The sequence below is a fragment of the Aulonocara sp. 'chitande type north' Nkhata Bay genome, linkage group LG8, assembly GCF_057382095.1.
Source record: "Aulonocara sp. 'chitande type north' Nkhata Bay isolate Kocher_YH1m ecotype deep benthic linkage group LG8, A_spYH_male_GT1.1, whole genome shotgun sequence".
Lineage (NCBI taxonomy): Eukaryota > Metazoa > Chordata > Actinopteri > Cichliformes > Cichlidae > Aulonocara > Aulonocara sp. 'chitande type north' Nkhata Bay.
In genome coordinates, this window is record NC_141351.1 from 22,365,868 (window position 1) to 22,385,159 (window position 19,292).

Genomic DNA, 19,292 nt, shown 5'->3' on the forward strand with positions numbered 1-19,292 from the left:
GTTCATGCAACATTACTTTGATGTCTGCACTGCATAAATAAACAAATAACAGAGAAAAACATTCAGAACTTGAGTCTAAGGAGCTTGGAAAGAAAAGCATCTGGAGCGTCCAAGCTCCTTAGACTACGATGACCTGGATGACTGAGAACCTTTGCAGACATTCAGAACAGGACACATCAGGCCAACACCAGAATGATGATCTGCGTTTTTCATCCTTCATATGGCAAAGTGGCATTTTCTCTTGATGTGCATGTTTTCCTTTTCCAAGTCTCCCATTTTAGTTTCAGTACTACATTGACATAAAACATAGACTCAATAAGACCACAGGTCTGCAAGACGTACATAATTTGTGAACAATTCTAAAAAGTGAGGAATAACCGATTAAAAAAAAAAAAAAAGCTACATTCTGCACATATCATGCATGTAGCTTTCTCCTTCTTTTGGGTCAAAAACTTTACCTGGCTGTCACAAAAAGCAAATAAGACTGAATGCAGTGAGATGTCCTGTCTGTCTCTTTGCTGCTGTTTCATTCAGTACTGGGGAAAGCACTGCGAGCCCCCAGGCAAAAAAACTAAAAATATATACAGTATGACAACAGACTGGATCAGACAGACTTGAAGCTTTAAATATGTTATAAACAAAAAGCACTTTTACACTTGTTTCCATGTCATTATTGTTGTTCTTTTGCTGTTTTTCTATAGGGTACATCAAACTTTAACTGAGGACAGGTTAAAAGCTATAGAAATACACTTGAGGGTGCTGCTTACTATTATATTGTGAAGGGGTGCATATAACAGCAGTGTTTTTACTTATATATGTTAAAAATACTGGCGGCTGCTGGTGTTACCTCTCAGCCTCCCAGTACATATAGCTATGGTATCAATTTGAAAATACCACATTGTTTTGTTTTCAAGTTATTGCATTCACAAGATTTCCAAAAAACATGACCTCTGATCTTGAGGTCAAGGTGAGTGAGATTTGAACTTCTCTGCCACAACACCCCATCAGCCTTTTACAGCTAAGAGGTAAAAAGGAGAAGACACTCGCTACACTTCAGTTCATCCACTTTCATGCTCTTGCAATAAGCAGAACATTTAATTTAACTGCTGTTTTTTTTGTTTCAGATCATTCAAAGATCATCTTCTCTGCATTCAATGTTACTTGGAAAGCTCATCTCTTGTGGGGTCTGGACAAATTAACTTTTGAAAAGATGTTAATCTAAATGGTAATACGCACCGTTTATTCCCCCCAAAATGCCCCAGAGATCGACTAAAGGCCCCTACAATTCACTCATTATGGCAATACTGCCTGGCAACATTAACAGCCTCCACATTGTACAGTAGTCCAGACACTGCAGGAGGAAAGTCTCTGGATAATATTTATTCATGCCAATATTGGTTCCAGGAAGTAGCAGCTGGATCACTTTACATTCAAACCCACCACTTCACATGCCTTTCAAAGTCAGAAGTCTGCTACCAGCAGCAGGAGGAGGTCGGAGTGTAGCAGAAGAGTGATGGCGAGGGGAATACTGACTCCAAGATGATAAGAGGGTAAGAGGAATACACCCCACAGTACAATCTTTACCTGATCTTGACTCATCCTGGCTTTATTCACAGTTTCTATGTCACAGTGCACTTCATTCACTTTGAACTATAACAGCAACTGCAGGGTTCACTGCCTACCGTTCACTATTCTTTCTTCACATCACATGGGACTATGCAGCCTTTCAACAGTTTTGACACAGTGACTTACTTTGTAGCCTGTTGCTTTAAGTATTTTGATCCACAGTATGCTGCCCAGAAATATACAGAGATGTTTACCTACCACCTGTCATCATTTATTTTCACTCTATCACCCTCTCCCTCCTCTCTCCTTTTCTTCCTCTCTTTTTCTCTGCATGGCTCCCCTCATGCATTTGTAAATACGCATTCTCCACTACTTATACCAACACAGCAAAGCACCAGCTCCACAAACTCTCATTGGCTGCCAGTGACATCACTTGTGCAAAGTGTTGAGTCAGACTCCAAGAAGCTCTTTCACTGACAGCTGATGCCCCCTTGTGTCCACACAGAAAACTGCAGCCCTAAAAATAAAAACACCACCTGGATTTGAACACTAATCATCAGCTGCTCCAGACAACCTTTTACATGTTAAACAGCACTAGAAAAAGCTACATACACGCAAACCAGATCTATGACGGCAAGTCACCTTAACCTCATTGTAAGCCATCTGATCTCCCGGAGAAAGCAAAGGATGTTTGCAAATTAAATTGGCTTATGTTTAGTCTAATGGTCTGCACAGACCATTAGAGTGAATTACACTGTAAGCCTGGCTGATTATTAAAGCTAACGGGATCATGTTCAGTCTCTTTCCCCAAGCACTAATCGCTACTGCACAGTGTAATCTGCCCTCTGCTATTCTCAGGTTACTATAGCCACACAATGCCTCATTAGAAGCAAACAGCCTTGATTTTTTACATCAAAGTTTGCTGAAAAGCGTGTAGTTTTGGATCTAAGGGATAGCAGGAAATTATGAAAAAAATATTTGATTAAACTGTGCTGCAGAAATATTCCCTGTACATATTGCTCTGGATTGAGATGAAAATTACAGCCATCATGTGTTTTTAGATTGATTAATGTGCTATTTTGTTTAATATTTGTCCATAAAATGTCAGAAAGTTGCTGAAATCACAGTCTAAAACATATTTGGGTTACTGAAAGCCAGACAGCAATCAGACTTCTGACCCATTTAAAGGAGAAGCTGCTGAGTTCAAAAAAAGAAGAAGATAGAGACAGCACAGCGCGCACTTCATTTTCCCTACCTTGCGGCTGGTGTAGTGGGCATGCTTAGCCAGCTTCGTATTGAGTCCTTGCAGAAAAACCTCATCAGTGACTTTGCCCACATTCATACAGGCTTCATCCAGCACAGCAAAGATGCCCTTATGCTGCTGTTCCACCAGGTCAACAATGATCTGGTTATTGAAGTAATCAATCTAATAAAGGAAACAAAGGAGTAAAAGTAACCATGATGAAACGAAAATATACAAGCAGGCAAATTAAATACCATATGATGATGTACGAAAGGATCTTAAATGAAAACTACTTGATAAAACATGTTAATGATCACTGAAAAGTTAGAGTATTTTCTTCTTACGTGTTTCCAGGGGATGCCTTCCCTCTGATACTCATCCTGTTCCTGCTTTAGCACCAGCTGGATGAAGAGCTGCTGCAGCTTTTCATTACAGTAGTTGATGCAGAACTGTTCAAAGCTGCAGCATAAAGAATAGTAACATTAAATGCAATGTGTTTTACAACAAGATACAAAGACAAATGTATTGGAAATTCTCCTTTTTTAAAAATATTTTATTTAATTATTCTTTCTTATACAGACCTGTTGTTCTGGAAAATCTCAAATCCATAGATGTCCAGAACCCCGATGACAGTGTTTTTCCCGTGGATTTTGGCGTCATAGTTCCTCACCTCAATGATGTCATTGATGCGACTCACAATCCAGCAGAACAAGCGCTCATACATGGCCTGTGGACGACAAAATCGCAGCGTGAATTGTTTGTTTTGGACTCCTTGGCAGCTTGCTGGTGAGCAAGTGCCTTGCTCATGGGCACAAGATCACCCAGTGTGCAATTAACAGTTAGAGAAGTTAAATGTCAAAATATATGAGTCACAACCCACAGTGCTGGTCCTGCAATTGCCCACAAACATTACATCCTCCACAGTCTCCAGCCTCTGTCTCGAGTCATAACACTGTGACTCATGCAAGTGTGAATCAGTGTGAACAGCAGTAGAAATATCACCAAGCACTGAGCAAAATATCACAGCCCTACAGGTGCTGGCCCACAGGCCACCGTGAACATATCGAGTATTCACAGCAATAACCTTGGCTAGCGCGTCCCGCCCGTAGTTGGCCTCTTGTGTTGTGTGCTGTTTTTCAATGACATCCCGTCCCGTGGCTACCGTGCGATAAAGCAACGCCTTCTCCACGTTTTCCTCCTTGGTGGACAGCAGCTCCCTGATCACAGACACCAGCTTTGTGTTCTCTATCAGGGTCACATCACCGTCCACTCCAAATGTCAAATTTCCCTAAAATATAGAACAAAGACAATGGCTTAGTATTTATGGCATGAAATACTAAAGTAAAACGTCTACGCTACGTGAGAAATTTAACTTAAATGAGGAACATATTCTGCTTAACTCAACTAAACTTTAATAACGTTGTGGTGCTCGTCTTTTAACGACCACTAAACTGAAATAATTTTCAGGAATTTGCTTTGAATAAACAGACATAAAAATCATAAAACAAAGCATAAACAACATTTTAAAAGTGTAAATATGATCTGATTATGCGACAAACACTATATACAGTAACAAAAATAAATAAAAATTCTCATTCACCCCACACAAATCAGCCACATCAACAAAACCACTGTCAGGTGCACTGAATAACTCATCGTCTCGTTCCTTATCAATCTTCAGGGGAATTCTTGGCTCCGTGTATTCACGTCTAACTCACATACCACCCACTTGAACACTGATCTAGCCTTAAGGAACCTCTCCCTGACTGGACTGGCCTCCCACAGCAGTACAATGCACCCCACTACACTAGAGATTTTATTTAGGAACACCATAAAGGTCCTAAGTCTTGACCCATCCTCCAAAACTCCACAGATCCCAATCTGATGGAGCACCTGCAAGATCCGCAGGACCCAGGCAACCTCCTACCAACCCCAGAGGCCAATATTAGGTGCGTCGCTTTAGTATTGGGGCTGGACATTTAATAATTCTTCTGATTTATCCCAAGTAATAATAAAAGTAATAAGAGTTTGTACTCTGGGACATCTAAGGAGCTTGGAAATTAAAGTGAGTGGACTTCTTTAAGTTTCTTGAAGATGCTTCACCTCTCATCCAAGAAGCTTCTTCAGTTCTAAGAGAAGTTTCCATGACCTGGATGACTGAGAACCTTCACAGACATACACTGGGACACAGCTGGCAAAAGAAATAAGCAGAGTTGTCGTATTACTGGGCATTACCAGATGCAGGATGGTTGCCAGGATCTTGTAAACAGTCTGAATCTCATCCCCTGTGAAACCGATCACTTTCATGGCATCAGCTACAGCTTTGAAATCAGCACCATCGTTGATGCAAGACTGGAGAGAAGAAGGAGAGACACTGAAAGCGGATCAAAACAAATAACTGGAAGGAAACAGGAAACAATCAGCAAAGCCTGAGTAACATCTTTTCAACATTTATCCCCCTTAATGGTTCAATGGAACAAATACAGATGTTAGTATACAATGTTACAGTTTACAATGTTTTTCTGTTTAGTCTTTGTGCTTTCTCCTTTCTCTTCTAATCAATCGAGTCAGGATATCACGTGTTAATTAAATAACAAACCAGCTCTTAGCTGAGATGCTTTCCTATAAAAACAGGAGTCGCTGAGGCGAACTGTGTACAAACCGCCACCTCGGCTGTGTGGTGGTGTTTTGTTCCATGACGTCAGGCAATTTGTTGCTGTCAAGTGGTTTTGTTCCTACTCATTAAGCTCAGGCAAAGACGGCAACACACAGCAGAAGTCTGAATTAAAACATATCTCAAGAGACCACAGTGAATTTAATGCACCGTGACTTTGAATTGTTAATCAATGAAATTCTTTTTTCCACTTGTGCTCCAAATATGGGAGTTACGTGGTTTGTTTCAAAAAAGCCTATAAACTGTGGTCAGGACAGACACATCTGCAAATCGTGTGCTTGATTGTATTTATCCCAGTGCAAACAAACTTACTGTCACGCTGACATTCTTTTAGGGGTTTTCATGCTTTGCCAGTTCTATAAACACATCTTAATAGTTTAATTTTTTAAAAACAAAACCACAACAAAGTTCATATGTGAATTGCAATGTATATAAATTGCCTAGATTACCTTAAGCTGGCCTCCAACTTTGATGAAATTGTATGCTTTTGGGTCCTTCTGGATGTGAAGCGAGCGTAAAAGGGAATCTGGAGCTCCTCTGAGTAGCTAGTGAAGGATAACAAAGAAAATACTTTGTTGTTTTTAATGCTGTTGACTGAAACTTTGCACGTGTTAATCATATAGAACAGAAATATGCTGCAGCCTGAGCCATTAGCATGCCAATCTTAAGTTAAGCCATTTAGGAAAAGTAAAAAGAAAAAGAAAAGATGTTTACTCCGTGGAATTTTTCCCAAGTTCAGGAAATTGTCTAAATGATACCCTTAACTAAAAATGTTTGCTTTTCTGGTTCAAATAGCAGACCTATTAGTATGCTCCTCATGCTCAGCAAGCAATAAACAAACAAACAAAAACATATAAAACAACCTAGAGTGCAGAACAGGGCAGCCGGACTAGTTCTGCACTGCTCCTACCAATTTGCACGAGATGCATAAACAATTATCTGGACTTACCGATAACTTAAAGGCACAGCTTTTGTTATATATACACAAAGGTATCATGAAATCTAGGCCACATTTGTTTTGTGATAAGAAAAGTGTTTGAGTATCTGAAACAGGTTGCCAAACATCAAACAAAGAAAGAGTTTCATTTGACAAGTTTCTACGGCAACGGTTGTGGAGTTTATCTCAATGAGTACTGCAACTATTTAATTTCCGGAATTTCTTTACCTGGATTTCTTTACCAACACAGATTGCCACTATTGTTTCTATGCTCTTTGATATTAGCGGAATATTAGTGTTGTTTTGAAACATGTTCATGTATATTTTTAAAATGGAATCCAGGAAGAGTAGCTGTGCTCTGTGTTACAGCCAATGGGGGTTCCTAATAAATAAACAAATAAATTCAACATCAAACAACCTCAACTCACTATCCTCCCACATTTGGAAACAAAAGGTCTTTTGAATCCTGCTGCTGAGTCTGTATTTTGCATATTAAAAAGGGGACCCTGTGGAGCTTTTCTAAAAATAAACTAAAATTGTGTTTTCATCCAGATTTCCCTGCCAAAATGTGTTGTCTGTCTTCAAGGTCCAGCTAACATATTTACAGACTGTTTTCATCAGTGTTTACTAGGTTGCAGTTTACTTTGATTGCACTCAGTAGTGTTTATTGTTGCACTACTGCTCACTGTTGATCACTGAATTAATGAGACACCGCTGCATTTGCATTCATGTGAATCCATATGTGCATGCACAGGGAACCTTTAACAAACAACCTTAATGATTACATGCAAATAAACACAGGTGCGCACATATTTACCTGGTAGAACGAATGAAAGCTCCTCTCGCCTTCCTGCTGGAAAATTACCCTGGACTGTTTGGAAAATGAACAAAACGTGTGTCACATAATGCTCGAAGCCTTGTCAACCAAGAAAAAACAAAATCTGTAACTATCACTGCATGATTTTGCTTTATAAACATATAAAAATAATATGGTAGGGTTAGGATGTCAGGCAGTCACTCTGGAATTACACAAACAGAAAGAACAGACAGAGACCGCTTGGAACAATGTGCTCGGCAACTACTGTAACAAACTCCAGGCACCTTCATTTTAATGCTGAAAACTTTTGCACATGTACTTAAAATATTTTAGAATCGTCATGCACTAATCAAACAAAGTCTTTACCAAATGCAATGCATACCTTCTCCAGCAGGTAGTTGTTAATATGGCCTCCGATGGGATCCCCCTTGAAGTCAAAATTAATGTCCATGTATTTGCCAAAGCGGCTGGAGTTGTCATTACGGTTGGTTTTGGCATTGCCGAAGGCCTCCAACACGCAGTTTGATTTCAGCAACATGTTCTTTACTCTGTGGGACGGCATCATGATATTAGAAGTTAAGTGGCTGATTATAGAGGACCTAGTATGTATATTAGTTACCATGGTTATGTAGCCATTATTTCAACAGCTGATGTTTGTGTGTGTATATGTCAGAGGTAATATAAGTACAGACATTCTCCACTTAAGCAGAAGCTCAGATAGTTGTGTCAAAAAACACTTTTTACTCAAACTAAAAGTGTAAAAGTACAGGCTCTGAAATGTACTTGAAGTAAAAAGTAGCTCTTTGAGGGCATTTTCAAGCCATCTGAATCTCATGTTATACTAATATACTAATAAAATAATATTAATGGGAGAGAATACACAGTTTGTTTCAACCTAAATTCTCATTCTTATAAATCCACACAGCCTGAAGCTTGTGCAGGATGCAAGCAGAGAAAAACAAAGGAAAAATTTTTTAAAGGCACCGGTCTGCATGATGGATAGGTGACTAAAGAGAAAAGTGAGGTTAAAGTGGGATTTGATAGGCAGGGGAATCCTAGTGGTGCACCATGGGGGGAAAGAATCCCTTAGACACTATAAAGCTGAAAATACAGACACAATTCTGTGAGCAACTCTAATCAGCTTCATCATTTTAAATTCAAATTTATGTCTGCTACCCTTTATCTAATCTAACACTGACCATGAACATCACAGCCACTCTGCACCAGTGCAACATCATCCATTCACCACAGTAATGCAAATTAACCTGCTTAAACCTGCTTAACCTGGACTAACCTATATTTAACTGCTGAGTAGGGATGGGTACCGGTGTCCGGTGCCATGATGGCACCGGTTCTGACATAAACGGTAGTAACCAGACCGAAAAGCAGCGCACATTTCGGTGCTTTATTTCGGTGCTTTTTTTTTCCTGAGCTGTGATACACTTTAGATTCTAGCCAATCATTTTACGTTTCCGAGGATCGTAGGCGGGGCCAGGTACGTACGTTCTGTTAGAGCAGAGCTACAGATTAAAAATGTCCAAGGCGAAGCGGTCAAAAGTTTGGCTGTACTTCATAGCAAAAATATGCAAACTCAGCAGCCTGCAACAAGTGCTTTAAGCTGATACTGTGATACTGTCAAAGGAGGTAACACCTCAAATCCGATGAAACACCTGGCGACGCGTAGCGTTTTTTTTTAAAAGCCCAGAAATGCGCCGTATTTGATAGCTTGCTGCGAAACCTCACACCGAGCACATCTACTGCGGGTGGGTTGCCTGTTATGCAACATCCCCCAAAAACACGAAGAGGAGAGTCCTGGCCCCTAGCCCTGCCAGTGTAGCAGAAATGATGACGGATGATGGTGGCAGCAGCCGTTCTTTTCTGCGTGAGTAGCTAATTTACGTTGAGTAGGCTAACCACGTTATTACATTAATGCATGTAAGGTGAACTAGCAAACATCATCATAGCTACATGCTGTCCTCTTGTTTGATGGCAGATACTCCCTTCACCCTGGCTAAAAAGGCTAAAATGACCAAAGAAAAAGTGGGAAACAGTTAAACATGAGAGGTTTAGGACAAAGTTTGTGTTTTTTCCATTGTTTAAGCACTGCTTCCAGCCAAGAGTGATACCATATATGCCCCATAGCTGCAGAAAAGGCTAACATTGTTATATTTTTACAAAAAACAGCTAAACATGAGAGGTTTTTGGACCAATTTTGTGTTCTCCATTCTTTAAGCACCGGTTTGAGCACCGTTTGAGCACCGGCACCGTTTCAAAAGTACCGATTTGGCACCGGTATCGGATAAAACCTAAACGATACCCATCCCTACTGCTGAGTATTTTCATACAACCTTTAAATAAAAAATAAAGTTAGTATACTTTAATTTCACTTACAGGATGTTTCACAATATGAAAAACAAAACGCATGACATCAAAAGCGTATCGTGCACAGATCTGATATTAACAAGCCCTAAAATAACTGAGGACATGACATATAAGCTTGAAATTTCCAGTTTATCAAATGTCACTGAGCAATCTATAACCTGCCGCCTTCTTCTCTGAGTAAACATATCAATCAAAAATCCCACTCTGGATCGTTCAGGCCCACTGTAACCCCTGAGTACAGTTCTATAAATAATACATAAATAAGGTTTTTTGTTGGTGAATCTTGTGATGGATACACCAATAGGATTGTTTTACGTTTTACTGTTGAAATATTAAGTCTGTGCTTGAATCTGTATGGAAGTGAAAGGAGATATGACACATATGGTCATTTCAAGCTAAAAGCTTCAGCTGTGAGAAAAAAAAAGTCCCGCCCACCTGCTGTCAAAGCACCTGTTTGCGAGGGATAGCCAGTTAGAAAGAAGTCAACTTAAAAAGAGGGCAAACAGCCGCCAAGTTCAGCCAATTTAAAAACAGTGACTCATACGGTCTAGTATGTGGATCGAGAGATAAACAGGTAATTTATATGGGACATACATAAACACAGCCAACAACTTTAAACACTATGTGTACACAGTAACTTACTTTAGTGCCTTTTTGATAAAGACTGTATACATACGAAGCACATCCTGTCCACATACATTTCCTTTAGAATATCATTAGTATGTGAGTACGCAGTCAAACTCCTTCTACCCATCTACAATTTGTTATTTTCTAAATATCCTTTATATAATCAAATACTATACTCTTCTATACTCAAGGGTTTTAAAGCATTGGCTAATTATACCATCCTGTACTGAAATGTAATGAAGTAAACCACCAGCTGCTGTAACCTCAGCGATAAATAGAAAGCACAATTCTAAACTTTGCTCTGTGAGCAAAGAATTTTATGGATTTCAAAATGTTTATTCGTGCATAAAGTTTTAGTGTCTCCGCATTTGTCAGCACTTTGTATTCACCACCTAAATGGTTGACCGTCAAGGCTTTTCCAGCTTTTTCCCTTGACCTACATTTCGTGGACTTTGCATCAAAGCTGCTCTACTTTCTTATTATCTTGATGATTTTAAGAGACTGAAATAAAATCCGACTGTAATGTGATGCAACGACTTCTTTTTGCACAGTAACAGCTCACACCTATTCACTTATCAGTGGCTTTGACTAAGCTTAGCTGAGCTGTAACTATATCCCACTATGATCTAAAAGCCTCTGACCACTTGCTGATTTACTTCTAAAATTAAAGACTGACTTATTTTTAGCAACAAAACCTGTGATAAGACCTGCGAGTAGTCATCATTGCACTGGGACTGACACAAAGAATGAAGAGTTAAATCCTGTTTACTCAGAAATGTGTTGTGAGACCGTTTACACCTTCTATTAAAACATACGCGCCTGGTTGTTTTTGTTCAATAACCATAACACTGATTATGTGATAAGCTTTCTGCCCACAGAAGTGGTGATGCATAACAACTGGAACTCACAAGAAAACAACTTCCTTTCTGGTAATATTCACCATGTGTTTATGTGCTGACAGTGTCCATAAGAGCTGCTCACCTTTCAACTTCAGCCCTCTGATTAGGATTGGTAATAGCAGCAATGTATTGCATTATATACTTGCTGGCTTCAGTTTTTCCTGCTCCACTTTCCCCTGAAACAAAAAACAAAACAAAACAGTTTAATAGCGGGTTTTTTTTTTTAAATAACCATAAATCATGTTGGCATCTATAATTTTGTGGTGTGTTGCATGCTCTGCAAATTTAACCAACAAAATGCAAGTGGTTTAAAATGCTGAATATTTTAAACAGACACGAGTTGAGACGTCCATGCTGGTGAGACCCATAAACAAATCCTGAGCTGCAGTTTTTGTTTTATATTCATGTTATGCACAAAACTATTTAATTCCACATTAATTATTTTTTTATTTTACAAATAATATTTGCCCGAACCACATGACAGAATGCACTCATGGCGTGATCTCAGGATCTGAGGGTCTTATTTCCCTCTCTGACCACTAAGTGGTGCTTCATCCTCTCTGCACTCACCCAGCTTGTGACCACATGAAACACTTGTTTTGGACTAAGTCACAGTGAAGTGCCTATCATCATTTTCAGCTGAATTGAGAAGACAAAACATCTGAGTCATCAGAAGACAATGTGTGAAGTCAACAGCACAAAAAGAGTTTCAACAAATGCTTTGTAGATGTAAAGGTGTCTTTTGTCTGGTCTGTGCAGGGGGGCTTCTCGTGATACCTGAGATGACAATGCAAGTGTCTTTGTTCCTCCTCTTCATGGCTTTGTAAGCAGCATCAGCAATGGCAAACAGGTGTGGCGGCCTCTCGTAGAGCTCACGGCCCTTGTACTGTTCTATGACGTCCCGGCCGTATATGTTCATGGCACGGTAAGGGTTGACAGACACCACCACCTCGCCGATGTAGGTGTAGATCCTCCCCTTCTCAAACCTGAAGAATATAAAAAAAATGATTTTTTTATTGATAATCACAACCAACAAGATTAGACTGATAGCCTGGCAATGATTTCAATGATTTTCATTGAAATAATAAAGATTAACAAAACTTTTTTTGGAAACATATGTTTAAAAAAACAAAACAAAACTACAATGCAATGCCTTTACTATTCAAAATGCATAGTTTCCATGTATTTAGAAGATATAATTCTTATTATATTTTTTATACAGCTCATTTACTGTATTACTCTAGAGTTCTGTATAGTCTAATATCAGACACCAGAAACCACAAAAAGCATTATAATTACAACACTGCAGAATCACAATGCTGACACAATTGCAACACTTGTCAACATCGCCCTTTTACAAATCAGTCACACCACATTTTAGACCTCTACAGATTACATTTTCACCAATTACAATAGCAGAAAGGCATTTATGAAATATGAACAAACTGTGACACCAGCTTAAGGTTTCCCATCTTGCTTTATTTGCATGTTACAATATCATGCTGCAGATGTTATTAGCGTGCTCTGTGTTAGACGCTGTTTTGAATGTATCTGTTGTTATGAAGGTTAATATCAATAAGGAAGCTGTTTAAATAATAACTGATGGCTTATGGAGAAGGGTTGGGTTAAATCATTGTGAACCAGCAAAGCACTATTAACAGATATTCCAGTGTATTTTGGGGAAGTCTTTGTATATAGTATGTTTTTCTAAGTTTTCTAAAGAGACATCCCCAGATTTCTGTGGAAGCACCCAACAGGTCTGATGTTTTCCCTAATCCACATCCCACCCCTTTGGGATGAACCGCTGACCAATCTGACCAGATTGGAGCATATCCAGCCACAGGAGTAAATTAGGTTTTTTCTTCTTCAGTTTAAAAAAAACAAGCAAAATAGCTGCCAAACATATAATAGTTCATGTTAAAGTTGCTCTACCTCTGGCTACCTTTCCCGCGCTCTAACTTTCTGTGCCCTTTTCTTTCACCCACACAATCTTTCTCTCCCTCTCCTGGCTTTTCCCTCTCCCTGAGGCCGCCTGCCTGACTTCCTTCCTCTCCAAAATGGACTAGGATGCCAGTTTCTCTCCACAGAAGAATGGTCTCTTTCTCCACAGCTGCCAAACCTCTGCTGCTGCATTTGCAAACAACCCTAAAAGCATATTATGACTGCTGAGTCAGACGATGAGAGAGGTTAAGTAGTCCTCAACACTTCGATATTGCTGCACATGAACACATTTGTCAATATAAAAGTCTTTGAGCATCATCCCAAATTGCTGATGGGTGTCCAAGACTCTCATTTTGTTTATCAGCATATTTAAAAGGAGATAAGCCTCAGCCCTGTTAATCTATTTTATGCGCCCTAAAATGGCCTCTGTGTGACATTTGGATTCAAGATGATCGTAAACCAACCTTCCAGTGCAGGAAATTGGCTCTATTAAAAAAAAAAAGGAAAAGTTTCCATCAGATTAGATTTATCTTTCATCAGTTGCAGTGTCCCATGGAAATAGAAACTAAATACTGGTTTATGGTCATATCTCTAGACCCAAAGAAGCACAAGTACTAAGAAAACAGGAAACAAGAGAACAGAAAATTCTAAGAATGTAAAACAGCAAGGCACACACTCAGATTAGCTCATTCCTGTGTTTAGATTGACTGACACAGTGTCATAGGTGGCAATGACATACCACACACACGTGTCCTGAAAGAGGATCAACCAGAACAAGGTTAGATAAAAACAAAAACACAAAAAAACCACAGAAAACCGAAGGTATTCTTTGTGACTCAATATATTCAATACTAATTTTTGCTGTGCATGCATAATATAATGTGCTTATTCTCAGCCAACATGGCCCATCATCGTGTTACTTTTCAGTTACACTAAATATATAAAAGAAATTCTGACATTTGAAGACCAGAGCAAATATTAAAACCACCAGTTAAACCTCCAAGCACATGGAGGTTGAATGTTCAGGTTCACAACAATGTCTCTAAGCAGCTAAGCTAACTTGCTAGCAACTCCTCCCCTGGTGCTACAGTAAAAGACCTATTGTGCCCTCCACAAGCAGGAGGCTGCTGTGTGCCAGCACCATTGTTTAGACATCAATTGGAGGTCTTTGTCTGAGACGGGGCCTCCATCTCCTACCGCATGGGTCGACACAGCGAGCTGCCCACTTAACTCACATGTGCAATAGTTTCTGGTGGACAATACTTTACGAGATGGGAGGTGACAGGGTCTACCACCATAATGACAAATGTGCAGGTATTTTTATAGTGTATTAGACATTATGCTGGTGAAGTGTCTGCTGGGGACTAATTGGGTGGAGAAAAACACAGTGTGTATGTGTGGAAAGAGTGAGATGGGAATATGGGAATATATCTACAGACAGACTGAACTGTGCTTGTTTTTTCCAAAACAGCCTGTATAACAAAAGAAGAAGCCACAGTGACACCACCCATTGCTTTCTGATATCCTGTTTTGTTTGGAGCAAGAAGTGACCTCATTTGAACCAGAAGGTGGAGTGTTATCACCTTGGTTAGCAAGATATATTCACAGTATATGGGTGGGTGGTAGAAAGATTAGGTATCGAACCCAACCGTGGTTTTGTAGTAGGATATTAACATATTTATTCCTTCTGTTAAATTGGGTACTATCAAGGTCTATGGTCACTGAGTCGCTTTTACAGCAAGCTCTAAATGTCCAACTACACAACTGAAGTTTCTTGTTCTACATTAAATTAATTTCTGGAGGACGCTGTTCATTGTTTTACCTCATTGTCTAAAGTCCTCATTTAGATATAAACTAATAAAATTACACAGTTTTGTGTATTTCATGTGCTTGTTTTTTCAAAAACTGACCTCAGTATTAAGTATAGTATTAAGTGTACTTAGTCTTAAATTACTATACTGATTATATTTCCAGGAAATGTGTTAATAAATGTTTTAATTCATGCAGACTTGGCATGAATTATGACCTTCACATAATCGATCCAGTCTAATACATATGGAAGATTTTACACAACCCTCTGCAGCGATACATGCAGGCAAAAGGATCAAAGATCAAACAAACATGAAGTTATTGATTTAAGCCGTGATTAACAATGTTTGAAAAAAACACGATGATAAAAAAAAAGTTGCTAAACCCTCATGATAAGTTTTTTTAAAATATAGGATAAGAAGCTTTAAACGTTCTGCTAAATGAGTCCTAAGTCTGGCTGACACATGTCAGCATATCATTGGTACAATAACATAGCAGCAATAAACCACATGAGATGACCTAATTACACGTGAAGTAGCAGGTAAAGCTGGGTAGCTAAAAATAGGTCAGTGCGTGCAGAATCATACATTATTTATATCAATATAATTTAATGTTGCAATACATCAAGTGTTCCTTCAGTAAACTGTTATTTTGTGCAGCTCGACACTCATTTCACCATCAGTCACTGTGCAACAGCAAGGAGGGAGACACTGTGCAGTAATAACACATGTGAATGACTTAAAGCTTGAAGTTATATTTTGATGTTAAAACTACATGACTGACAGCAGACAACAACGCTGATTAACTTTGAGAAAACAACAATGTGGGCCATGATGCTAATAATGAAATCTCTCTTTAAAGCCACCAGACTCTGCTGGCAAAAACAGTGATTTTTAAGTTTACAGTTGGTTACCAACTGCTGCCTCAGTAAACAAAGGACTCCTGTGTTTTGTAAGGTAAAATTACTGTTAGTGAACTCTGGAGTTTGCTTCCTTGTCAGAAAGAACAGGTAAAGTGGTGAAACCATAAATAAAGCATATACATATAAACCAATATTAATGTCTTTCAGGTGGTTACTGTCCACAGCAGTACATGGCTTTGGTTTCTTTCACCTGCTGCTGTGTGCTTAGGGGCGTGGCCTACTGGTATGCACACTTATTGTAGATCAGAACTGCATTAAAACCCCACTACAAAGAAACTGAACTATTCCTGAGTCATAGAAAGTTGATCTTTAGATTCATATTTATGAATGCTTATACGCTGGTCAGTGCAAGTAACATCACATTTTGCATTTTGAAGTAAATATCAATTTATGTCAAGATATTTTTGTCACTACTGCAAAGCAAAAGTGAATCGAGGCATCGGCAGAACCTTTCTTTGAGCAAACACCGCAGGGAAACGCATATAAATATTATAACTGTGTCCACCACAATGCCAGTGCCAATGGCATTGTGGGTTTCAATTTCCCTTCCAATAGTAAAACATTACACACTACACAAACAAAGAGTAATCTAATCATTCAACATGCTCATGATTCACTGTGAAGTTGTATAGTCAGGACTGACACAGAGGGTGAGTTTATTCAGCAAAAAGCCCAGAAGAAACCCGTTTTCCCCACCTAGGTTTATAAATATCAGAAGAGGAGAGGAGAGGAGAGAAGAAGCGAAACTCAATCAGTTGGAGCATGTTAGCTGAGATAAAGGGCTGGCTGATCCATCTGTTCCACTCTGATTTAGAAGGATTTAAATGACACACAGGAAAAAGATTAGAGAACCTTAATAGCTGGGAGGCCATAATAGCCTCCCAGAAATGTTATTTATAGGAGCACTGAAGCTGAATCAGATTTCAGTTTGGTCAGGTTATCTGTCTGTTTTAAAATCAGATAAAAAATTAAATAAGGGATTAAAGTGAGACATTGGGCAGTACATAAATCTGCAGGTGTAATAATGCGACTCTCTTTACATCCTCTCTCACTTCCTCCCATCATCCAACTTTCTGTCTGCCCAGCTGTGAAAGGAAGTGTGGCTAAACTGGTCTGACCTGCAGTCGTGTGATCTCCTTCCAAAGAGGTCTCTCCTAAGGGCTGCCAGGAAATGGGAGAATCAGACAGGGAAAAAAAGAGAAGCAGGAGATGGAGAAGAGCTGAAGAGAAAAAGGGAGTAGGAAGATGATCTTTGCTGATGACTACTCCATGGCCTGACTTTCAACTAAATTATCATTTAATGATTAATGTTGCTAAAATAATCACGGTGACATGTATTATTTCAATGTGATCACAAGCCACTAGCAATGCACACCCATCTGCAGACACGTCAACACCAGTCCTAACCAAAAACACAGACAGGGTTGAAGGCTAAGTCGAATGGAAGAATACATTTAAAATTTCAATTTTGAGAAAAATTATGATTTCACTCTATATACTGCTTCTTGATTTTATTTTTAACATAATATTGTTAATCAATTTTATACTGATGACCCCCCGATATATCACACTGAAATTTAAACAATAATCCATCTGATCTTGGTTTTTAGAACCATTTTTCAATCTCATATTTAAAGACAGAAGACAAAACGTCCCTCATGCTTTTACTAGGTTCAGATTGGACAACTGCAGTTATCATATAGGAGTGGGCATCTCATCGCAGTTTCTGCTGGCTGAAATGCTCCAGTTCGGCAGACTGGTAAGCATAAATATGAATTCATTTTAACTTCACAGGGTTAAAAAACAACAACAATGCACTGGTCACCTAAATTGACCATGGATGTGAATGTGAGTATGAACCAAAAGCTGTTAGTCATGTGATCAAGACTGGGCTTTCTTATAATCCGCTCCTAAACCTCGACTTGACGGTATCGGAGTGTAACCATCACAATGTTTCACTACATGATAGGGCTGTGCGATATGACCAAAATCTCATATCCCGATATAAGAATTCTATCGTCCGATAACGATATAAATCACAAAAATGTAACATTTTCTGTAAATTCTGAGAATCTCGGGCAGCTCGTCTTGCGTGAAGTGTTTCCAGCTGGGCGTCATGTAGCTGGAGTCGAGTGTTTTAACCGATGCATGAAACGATACATTTTTAGACATAAGTTGTAACAGCCGCCATTTTCTTTGTGAGTATTTATTACTCGGCGTGCTGCGGGGAAAAGCCTGTTCTAACGTTTGAGTCTAAGGTCTATTTTTTAGCACCTGGCGGCTCTTTTTTACTTCTCATCCATAAATAATCTGCTCTTTCACGTAATTCCGTTTATTTTGAAAAGCCTCAACAGGATCTTGAGCTTTATTGTGAAAGGTTTATGTGGAACATAAACAAGCGGACACGCGAAGGTGTTACCGTCGTTGTTGCTAACGACAACGCATAAAAACAGGCGCTTGTCCGTCTGTAGTGTGGTTATATTAAATATAAGAGAAAGAGAGAACTTTAAGAAATTAATATAGCCACTACAGTGACTATCAAAATGATGAAAACAATATTGCCGTAAACAGTTTATTTTGCGACACCACGAAACAAACGATAGCGTAAAATGAAACGATAGACGTTTTTATATCGTCATCCGATGTATATCGTTATATCGAACAGCCCTACTACACGATGAGGTTGAGTCTGCCTACAGGCATCTGTCTGCTTCTTCTAGATTCCACCTTGTCTCAATGAGACATGAGCAGATCAACACACATATTTACCCTTAAACAGACAGAGACCAATGTTTTTTCACTCTAACATGGTACTCTGTCTCCCCTCTAAATACCAGAACAAACTTTTGCCACACATGTCTACAACCCTACTGCACATATACACATATGACAAGTTTCCCTCAGATGTGAATTACAGAGCAAAGCTGAGCACAACCGCTGTCTCCAATCTTGTTTGGGTGGGTCTTTTTTATGGTTAACTTGGGGAGGAGTACAAGCAAATTATAACATTTTCTCACCAAGAAGCACACCCCATCTTCCCAGAAAAGGAATAAACTCAGGAAAGAATTCGGAGGTAAATGTGACTCAAATAACGAGAGGAAAAAAGCCTTCTTCAACAAATCACCCTGAAGCAGCTCACAGTGATGCCGTTATAACATTTTATATGATTTTCTGTCTCTGCTTAGCACTCATACAGAGACTTGTTGCAGGATCAGCATTTTAACTCCTAAAGTTCAAATAAAGCAGGCGAGGAATTCATGTTAAAAATTAGACCAGTGAGGCTTAAGCACACTTGCAATGAAGAAGTGGGTGTCTGAACTGTGCCCTACATCTGATGGTGCAATCTGTGGCCCACATCAGGTTGAGCCGAGATACTCTGTGTTGTCATCATTGTGAGTGTGAACTTCAGGGTCACCGTAGGAATTATGAAGGGCAGGGAGATAATCTGTGTCTGTTCCACTTTTAAACTCAGTGT

At 39.2% G+C, this 19,292-nt stretch overlaps 1 protein-coding gene across 1 annotated transcript in view; it reads right to left on the reverse strand.

Annotated features, from left to right (window-relative positions):
• Window positions 1–19,292, reverse strand: part of myo1d (myosin 1D) — a 121,503-nt gene that overhangs the window by 90,081 nt on the left and 12,130 nt on the right. The window contains exons 2-11 of the mRNA XM_086304301.1: window positions 11,923–12,131; window positions 11,228–11,321; window positions 7,620–7,785; window positions 7,238–7,291; window positions 5,933–6,028; window positions 5,045–5,161; window positions 3,894–4,097; window positions 3,391–3,536; window positions 3,154–3,268; window positions 2,822–2,992 (exon numbers count right to left, since the gene is read on the reverse strand). Of these exons, the coding sequence (XP_086160427.1) occupies window positions 2,822–2,992; window positions 3,154–3,268; window positions 3,391–3,536; window positions 3,894–4,097; window positions 5,045–5,161; window positions 5,933–6,028; window positions 7,238–7,291; window positions 7,620–7,785; window positions 11,228–11,321; window positions 11,923–12,131 (1,372 nt within the window). The remainder of the gene's footprint in view (window positions 1–2,821; window positions 2,993–3,153; window positions 3,269–3,390; window positions 3,537–3,893; window positions 4,098–5,044; window positions 5,162–5,932; window positions 6,029–7,237; window positions 7,292–7,619; window positions 7,786–11,227; window positions 11,322–11,922; window positions 12,132–19,292) is intronic.